The sequence below is a fragment of the Primulina huaijiensis genome, unplaced genomic scaffold, assembly GCF_012295235.1.
Source record: "Primulina huaijiensis isolate GDHJ02 unplaced genomic scaffold, ASM1229523v2 scaffold208286, whole genome shotgun sequence".
Lineage (NCBI taxonomy): Eukaryota > Viridiplantae > Streptophyta > Magnoliopsida > Lamiales > Gesneriaceae > Primulina > Primulina huaijiensis.
Genome location: NW_027355213.1, coordinates 1 through 9,240, shown reverse-complemented (window position 1 = coordinate 9,240; position 9,240 = coordinate 1). Strand labels below are relative to the sequence as shown.

Here is a 9,240-nt window from a genome sequence, read left to right as displayed (position 1 = left end):
TTTCCGCATAGCTTAGTATTTAAAGTTTTAAAGTAAAGATTTTGATGATTATGATTTAAAGATTTTATACTTTATTTTGAAGTTTAATTTTGGATTATTTTAAAAATTGACGTACGATTTTGTGGTTGACGATTTTGTATTTTTATGCATTTGAGGTTTTTAAATATAAGTTTTTATGTTCGATGGTTTTGATGTTGGAGGAAAATGTTTATAAAAAAAATTTGTAATATTTTAAAGTTAAAAAGTAAGGGATGTTCCACGTCGTGTTTGTCGTTTCTCTCTCGTCTTATATTGATCATGATATTTGCATGATTAGGTATAACAACAAGACATGTTTCGACAAACCCGAGACCTAGGCTGGCAAGAAAAGTCTAGACCCGCAAACCGCCTCTCCCCGAAATTGCCTTAAACCCAGGTAGGATCCGCCAAGCATCCAAATTGATAATAATAATAATAATAATATTATTATATAGGGTGGGTTCGGACAAACCAAAGACACGCTCCGGACCCAGACCCATTTGACCGGTTTGTACCCACCCCAAACAGGACAAGTTTTATGCGGGGTCGGGTTTGAACCCGATCTATTGTCATCCCTATGTATGACATGGTTAAATGTAGAAATTTATTTTATATGCATGGTGTGTCGCATCAAGTAGAATTTGAAAGAGAAGGAAATAAACAATGGCGTGTCCATGCCTTATGTTTATTGATGGGCTGAAATTTTGAAGGAAATAATCATGTAGTGACCTGCCCACGCCTTTTATTTGTTGATGTGCTGAAATTTTTGAAAAAGAGAATTATACAATAGCATGCCACACCTTAACATATTTGATGAGCTGGATTTTTTTTCCATATTTCATTCTTCTAATGACACTTAAGACATCGTTTATTTGATGAGAAATATATGATGAGGTTTGAAGAAAAAGTTTCATGCATGTCGTTCTTATTATGTATTAATTGTTATCTTTAGATTATTTGTTTAGTCTTTAGGCTCACTAGATTTCATCAAAGCATGTGATGAATAATGAAGTGGCGTTGGTTGGCGAGGAATGGTGGGTCGGGTTGAGGGAGAGCACTTATCCGAGACCTGACGTTTTCCACAATAACATTCAGTTTTATGAGTTTTTCTATTCTATTTGATGAATATTTAAAACTGAGTCATTATTTTAAAGGCTAGCGTCGACGCCGTGTTTGTTGTTTCGTTCTCGTCTTATATTGATCATGATATTTGCATGATTAGGTATGACAATAAGGCAGGTTTCGAAAAACCCGAGACCTCTGCCGCCAAGAGAAGTCTAGACCCGCAACCCATGTCGCCCCAAACTTGCCTTAAACCTGGCAGGTCCTATCGGGTTTGTACCCGCCCCAAATAGGGCGATTTTTATATGTGGTCGAGTTTGAACCCGATCTTTTGTCATCCATATAAATGACATGGTTAAAGGTATAAATTTATTTTATTTGCATGGTATGTCGGATCAAATAGAATTTGAAAGAGAAGAAAATAAACAGCGGCGTGCCCATGCCTTATGTTTATTGATGGGCAGAAATTTTGAAGGAAATAATCAAGAAGTGGCATGCCCACGTCTTATATTTTTTGATGTGCTGAAATTTTTGAGAAAGAGAATTATACAATAGCGTGCCACACCTTAACATATTTAATGGGCTGGAATTTTTTTTTTTCCATATTTCATTCTTCTTATGAAACTTAAGATGCCATTTGTGTAACTAGTTTTATGATGTCACAATATTTTTTTTTGTAACAATCATGGGTTATCTCGATTTTGGAATCTTTTTAGAGCCTTCTCCCTCACACACTTTTCCATACACAATTACTCATAAAATATTTTCATCCTGGAAAATGGGTTCCTTCCACTTTTCTCAATACTCGAACCCATGACCTCAAGGATAAATACCTAGATTTCTAGAGTGTCCATGAATCTAGGTATTTATCTTAGAGATCCTGAGTTCGAGTGATGAGGGAGTCGAAAGGAACTCATTTTCCAAGGATGAGGATATTATATGAATAAAGGAGAAATGCCAGAAGGAGTCTGTTTATCGGAGAAATGTCCATAAGAAGTCCGTTTATGAAAGAATACCCTAGAGAGAATCCAAAATCGAAATAGCTCATGATCGTTGCAATTTTCTGTTATTTTAATTTGATTACATATATAATTTGATAATAATTTGTTAGATTAAATATAAATTTTTAACATTTGACAAATTGAATTTAAAATTACTATCAAATTTAATTGAATTTTATTTTAATTTAAATATGAAATGGTTTTTTTTTATTATATATACAATTTAATTGACACTATTATGCATGAATAAAAACAACTAAAGTTTAATAAAATTTAGCGAACATTAAAAATTTATATTTAATCTAAAAAAATTAGGAAAAATTCTCAGAAAATAATTATGGAAATATTAAAAATTATAATTTGTATAGGTAATATTAATAAATTATAAATATGGAATGTTGTGTCAACGTAATTAACCCAAAATATTTTAACAAAAAATGCCAAAATTAAACTTTTTATTAAAAAAAAATTTCCAAAATAAAACTAATTAAACCGACCGAAGATTATGGATTGGTGGCAAATGTAATTTAAGTTTACTTCAATTACGTGGCGGCTTGGGGTTGTACTTCGCCTCCCCCATTCCCCTTATTATTTTTTTGCTGCGACTCCCGAGTCCCGGGGACCCGCTACCCTATACACTGCAATTTATTCCCTTCCTGCCACAATTTGACCATCGGAATCGGAGCCTCAAGCTCCCGATCTTACTTCTACTCAAGCTCAATTGATGGAATTAGTGCCGGAATCTGTCACCTCGCCTCAAGAAGAAGCTGCCTCCGGCAATTCTTCTCTCAACAAATCGCTTCTCGATAAGCCGCTTCAGAAGCTCACTGAAGATGACATTGCTCAGCTCACTCGGGAGGACTGCCGCCGTTACCTGAAAGATAAAGGTTGCGAAGTAGTTGTCTTAAAACATTTAACTCCGGAGAAAAAAGAAGGCGATCTCTGTTAAACAAGTTCCTTTGTTTCTTCAGTTTTTTTTTTTTTTGGGTGCAGGGATGAGGAGGCCTTCGTGGAACAAGTCGCAAGCGATTCAGCAAGTGATAATGCTCAAGGCTCTACTTGAAACAACGGAGGATTCCGACTCCAATTATCGCAAGAAGCTTCGCATTCCCCGCCCTAATAAATTTCATGACAACAATACTGTTTCGGAAAATGTGAGTAATTTTTTCCATGGACATTGTTTTATTGTTAGTATCAGTTGCTCGTGTGGAAAACTGGGAAAACAATGGAGAATAAGAGTGGAAAGATTCTACGCGTTTTCTGCCTTAATTTCAGGGATGCTGCTAAGAAAATTTCTTTTGTTGGTAAAGTTTTTAAATTAATTGTCTAAATGTAGGTTCCTCGACGAATGTACGGGGATGCGAATACCTCTGTACTGGCAGAAGATACGGCGTCACACGGTAGAAAGGATCTGGATGAACCCGAGAATTCCCGTGGGTTATCTGCGAGTCTTGTTTCAACCAATGTTGGCTCTTCTCTACCTAGGTCATTTTTTAAGTCTCGCTTTCAAACATTAATTAGTTCCATTTCACGGTTTGCTCCTTAGGTTGTAATGTACTGCTGCTATCCGAAACTCTCGTCTGTTGATGTTTTTATTTTCAGCAGTGTCAAATTCAAATAGGATTTGGACGAACTTCAGTTATATCATGTTTCTGGCTTATGTTCCCTTAAAATATCAACTAACTGCAGCTTACATTAGCTGATGCACTCTTGAATTTAAAAATATTATTTTGTTTCTACAAAACAGTCGGATTGAGCTATTAAGAAGTTAATATCATGATATGTGGCGCCTAATGTTTTCTCAGTTTTATGTAGTTGAGATTTTAAAACCGTAACTGACACAAATAAATGGACAATCTCATTTCACATTACTTTTTCTGAAATGCTTATGTTGGAATTCCTTGGATCCTACGTATCTTCTGAAGAGGATTCTCTGTTATTTCCAGATCCGCTGTTTCAACGATTATGCCAGTGGGACAGATGACAATATTTTATTCTGGCAAAGTGAATGTGTATGATGATGTGCCAGGAGATAAGGTATTGAAGCTTCATTTGTTTTGTTTGTATTATTTTTTTCACTTAATGACTGAAAATGCATTAAGACCAGTATATTGTTTAAATTTATTCTTTTATATCTTAATTAATGATTTTACCAACTTTTTTAAATTTCCCAGTTTTTAATGTCTCGCTTACCCTGCTAGCTTCTACCTCTGAACTCACCTCTTGTACGTTGCCAAATTTCTTAGGCACGGGCAATAATGCACATTGCTTCACATCCGCTGGAGTTTCCGCAAGATCAAGCAGATGATGGCACTGTTTTAGTGCAATCTTCGTCCTGCAGATCAAAATCGGTTGACAACAAAGCATGTCCAGATACTACTGTTATTCATTTGCTAACTACACAAACAGGTGATTAGAAGTTTGTGGTACAAGATCATGATTATAGCCATCTCTCACAAAAGCCAATTTAAATACCTAATGAGTATCTCTGTGTGTGTGTGTGTGTGTGTGTGTGTGTGTATCTTAGAGTGCACGTGCGCATGTGTGTAAGTGGGCCCCCGCTTGTGTGTGTGAGCTGATAGATTATCAAATGTCTATTGTGCTGATTTGCTCTTGTACCAACTTCCGATACACATTGAGATTGACAACTGCTTTTGAAATAATTCCTTGTTTACAATTTTGGAAATTTTTGTACAGTGAAAGTAAGCGACGATTGTCAAGATTGTGATGAAGAAAGCAACACACTTCATGTAGAGAACCCTGGTAAACATGCCTTCATATACCACTTCAAAAAAGTTGTTCAAATGACTGTATCAATAATGTGCCATTGTAGCAATAGTCATCACTGGGAGTTGAAACTTTATGCTATTATTACTACCACCATCATAAACTCACCAGTGATCATGCTTCAATGACGTTTGCATTGAAGTTGGAGGCAGCAAAGTTCTCTTGAAACTAAAGGCTTTGCCATGCCTTATCAAAAAAAAAAAGTATTTTCATTTGTTTTCATCTCTTCCTTATTTGTGTATATGAATTTATGGTTACTTTTTCTTTGAAAATGATAATTACGGTGTGATGGATCGGTTTGGTGAAAACAGCAAAGTGGAAGGTAACATGGAATGGATGGAAATTATAGCAGTGTATGATCAAAGTTTTGCCCATTGTTTTATGTGTTACCGAGGTAACATATTTAATGATTGATTAAACTGCTTGCTATTCTTGGCACTGAATATCAAATTCAATCATATTGTTACCTAATCATTGATGAGTCTCTTAGATTAAAAGTTTTCTATGTGAAACATTGCTGGGACAATGTGTGCTTGTTGTCATCGTAGACATAAATCTGTTCAGTTTTTAAAATTATAATGTCAAATTATTGCTATGTAAAATTGGAGCATGATGAGAATGCTATCAGGTTACCATGATTCCTATCTATCCAAAAAACACAAACTTGGCTTGAATGTGCTAGGACAATGCTGACTCCAATTATTCATCTTTACTTTCAACGAGAGACTCCGAATGTGAACCTGCAGTAGACAGCATTAATAACAGGACCTGTCATGTTTTCTTTATTATTCCTCAGTCTGATGTAACTTATCTTCAAAACAGTGGACGGTCCATCAAATAGAAAAGCATGTGTGCGAAGATATCTTGAGAAAAGAAAAGACAGGTATCTTAAATAATTGAGTTGCTATCTGCATAACTGGAAAGACAATTACTTCTGGCTCTTGTTGGTTGCTCATATCTCTGTTAGGTGAAGGTTTAAGAGAAAGAGGAGGGCAGGAATAACCTCATGCACAAGCTTGGACGTATGCTTTAACCATCACATGGGCAATCAAATACCGAATGAGCCCCTGGTTGATAGTGACACATACTCACCGCCCCAAATAAGGCAACATTCTAGACCACACAGTTTGGTGAATTATGAGTTCGTAAAGAATGTTTATACATCTTGTGGTCTGGATAATTAAGGTTAGATCTTTGACTTTGTGGTATTCTTTTTTTACGACAATGAAATTAGGATGCCATTTTTCCTCAGCAGTGTTGTTATTTTTCCAAAACTTTTGCTACGTCGTTAATGGTTATCTATGTATAATATATACCAGTGAATAACTTGTGAACTTAATATGAAGAAGAAATCAAAATAATACTATTAATAAGTAACAGAACTGAAAATTTTTTTTTAACAAGAATGGAAAACATAACTTGCTTGCTTAAGGGGAAAGGTGTCACAAAGACATTATAATGAAGGGTCCTTTACCATGTCTGAAGATGTTGATAATGTTGGCCTTTGTTCGGTTGCATCGTTCCCCAATAGGATACCAAGTAAACAAAATCAAGAAACCAAGTAAATTCAATAAGCATTGTTGTTAAAGTTCCTCCTTTGTTTGTCAAAAATTGTTTGTGAATGGCTAGGCCTATGGAGGCAAACTTGAGAAAGTTTTGCTCTTCTAAAGGCACTTGAATGAAATTCAATTTTTATCCCAAACTTTCCATGTTGGTGGCAATATTGAAACAATTGATAGTGTTTCACTGCCCTGAAAGGGGAGGGAAATGACAAGGGAATGCCATTCAAAAACTGATGAGAAACTGTTGCTTTTCAGGTTTATAGAACTCAAACTGACTCAAGTTGGAATATAAAGCTGTTTTTTTTCTTAGAAGGTATGATGTGCTATTGGCACTTTGTTCCATAGTGTAGGGCACTGTCATTTTGCTGTCAAATATGTCGTACGAGTATGTTTAGAATAGGTCTTTCTTCCCTTGAAGCAGAGCTCCATAAGTTTCTTTTTCTTCTTTAGTTGAATCTGGGTGGAGGGGGAATACCCTTTAGTCGGGAAATATCTCGAGCAGAGGCCGTAATCTTGAGGACTACGGCAGTGTAAAACACCATGTATTGTTTTGAATATGTTATCGTTTAGGAACATTCTTTGTGTATGTTCAATCCGTTATCACCCGTATCTCGCCTGGTTAAGTTTTTTCGACCATAGTAAAAGTAACTTAACAAAACCGTTTTCCCTTTATTTGCCTTGTCGACTCAAGACTAGGGCTTGGATATGAATTTTGTGGATCCATTTTGGCAAATAAAGGGAAAACGTTGGAGTTGCTTTTACGGTGCATAATCTCGCAATGATGAAATCGAGTTTTACTTCATTACAATATATATTATTCGTTTAAGTTTTAACTTGAATGGATCGATATTTACTTGAATTTGATTTGCACTCAAGTTAAAATGGTAACTGTTTTGGAGCTGGTTTTTATTTTAATGATCAATTAATTATTCGATTTCAGATTCAAAATTATTAGGCATATACCATTTGTTTTGTTACACACATAATGTAAATGGAAATGCGTATTTTAAATTACCATTCTAATTACAAGTATCGTATATTAACTCGATCACCAACGCTTTAAATACATTTAACCCTCTGAAATAAATTACGAAACAACAACAATAATGAGCCAATCATCTCTTGACCTAGTTGGGACGTGAGATCTCAAAAACCAAAAGCTAGTTTAGCTATTAAAAAAATAGATTATATATAAAAAAAATATCATCTTCGACGACGAAGCATGAAGATTATGGGCCTTCTTTATTAATGGGCCGCATTTAGGATTGAGCCGTCAAGGCCAGGTCTATATATTTTCTGGTCCAACCCACCTTCACACCATTGTTCAATACTTCAATCCCTGTTTGCAAGAACCAAGAACGAAGCCCTGACGTCGAATTGAGGTATGCATTCTTTCTATTTTATTCATCTTTGCATAAGTATGATTCAGTTATTCTTTTTATTTGTTTTGTTATTTTTAAGAATTCTGAGCTTTCGTTCCTTAACGGTGTCAGATAATCATTTCCTTGTTTTAGGAGTTTTGGGTTTGGTTTTTATTTTATATATCGACGAGGAAATGACGTACGAGGAGTGATTATCTGTGAGGACTCTGGTAAATAGATTTGAGGGTTATTTAAACCGGTAAATTGGTGAATTATGTGAATTTCCAGTTAAATACGTAAAGATATTCTTGCAAATAATATTGTGGACGCTGTATGGCTGTTGCTGACAAAAACCAAGCTCACACTGTTTGTAGGTGTTTGGATGCTTTTTTTGATTACAAACTTCATAATGAAAGCCAAAGGGCTTGCGAATATAGCATGCTTAGGCGTATTGCTCTGCACTATTCCATTTATTGCTCATGGGGTTTCAGTGTCATGTATGATGGCATATGAAGAAGGTGGTGCCCCGGCTGTTTTTAATTCGCCCGAGTGTCCTCAATGGTTTCTTTCTGCAGAATCTTCTCAGAATTCAACAAAGAATTGCCAATTTGCAACTCTTCAAGGTCATAGAGAGTATCAAGAAGACCGTATTACATGTGATCTTGATATGAAATTGCCTTTTTCAGGTGACATTGGTATCATATGAAATTGCCATGTAGGTTTATTCCCTTCCCGGTACATCATTTATAAAGCACACAACTATCTTTTCCAATGTTTGCCATTCGGCTTGATTGCAATTGTTGGACAAATGACTATATAAAATCTCAAGATGCTTGCCATAAATCCAGGTAAAGATGTGGTCGAGGAGGTTACTGTAGGTGTTGCAGCAATATTTGATGGCCATGGAGGCGAGGAAGCAAGCGAGCTGGCTTCACGAAAGATTTTGGATTACCTTTTCATGCATGTTGTGTTCCTCGAGTACAATCGAGTGCGTTTGATCTCCAAAAACGATAGCGAGTCACAAACATTTGATATGTAAGCAAGAGGTTTGGGTTTTGAATTCAGTAAATTTATTGTGCCAATTCTTTGTTTCAACTTCGTGAAATGATGAATTCTGAATGGTTTGGACAAAAATCGAACCATAAGTTTGATGCTTGATGTTGTAGTTTGATGTACCGAGAGTGGGAGAAAGAAGATCTCTCTTTTTTATTGATTAATCTGAACGTACAAAGCAGAAAATAAGCAAGTTCTAGTCTACCAACATATCCCTCTAATACAAAAAGTATTTTAATCCTAATAAAAATTTAAATACAAATAAATAATATCCTTGTCAACTAGATAAATATTTAGATATTCAACACCCTCCGTCAAGCTGGGAAATATATGTGAAGTATATGTGGACTTCAAATATTCAAAATTGGGTTGATAGAGGATTTTGTCAGGATGTCA

General features: G+C 35.5%; 2 protein-coding genes across 4 annotated transcripts; both read left to right on the top strand.

Annotated features, from left to right (window-relative positions):
* Positions 1–2,621: 2,621 nt before the first annotated feature.
* LOC140966934 (protein TIFY 4B-like) lies at positions 2,622–7,151 on the top strand. 3 transcript variants are annotated; one of them, XR_012173458.1, is made up of 10 exons: positions 2,622–2,968; positions 3,075–3,235; positions 3,418–3,566; positions 4,028–4,118; positions 4,328–4,490; positions 4,779–4,844; positions 5,691–5,751; positions 5,842–6,053; positions 6,686–6,743; positions 6,881–7,151. XR_012173458.1 is itself a non-coding variant. In XM_073427246.1 (9 exons), the coding sequence occupies exons 1-8, from the start codon at positions 2,806–2,808 to the stop codon at positions 6,050–6,052; spliced, it is 1,065 nt and encodes a 354-aa protein (XP_073283347.1). In that variant the 5' UTR covers positions 2,622–2,805; the 3' UTR covers position 6,053; positions 6,686–7,150. The 3 variants fall into 3 exon arrangements, 2 of the variants coding, with proteins under 2 accessions (XP_073283347.1, XP_073283348.1); XM_073427246.1 differs by having other exon boundaries at positions 6,686–7,150; XM_073427247.1 differs by lacking the exons at positions 6,686–6,743; positions 6,881–7,151 and having other exon boundaries at positions 5,836–6,056.
* Positions 7,152–7,662: 511 nt separating this feature from the next.
* On the top strand, positions 7,663–9,183 carry LOC140966936 (probable protein phosphatase 2C 51). The gene is made up of 3 exons (XM_073427248.1): positions 7,663–7,812; positions 8,166–8,477; positions 8,640–9,183. Exons 2-3 carry the CDS (start codon positions 8,174–8,176, stop codon positions 8,828–8,830), a joined length of 495 nt encoding a protein of 164 aa, XP_073283349.1. The 5' UTR covers positions 7,663–7,812; positions 8,166–8,173; the 3' UTR covers positions 8,831–9,183.
* The last annotated feature ends 57 nt before the right edge of the window (positions 9,184–9,240 follow it).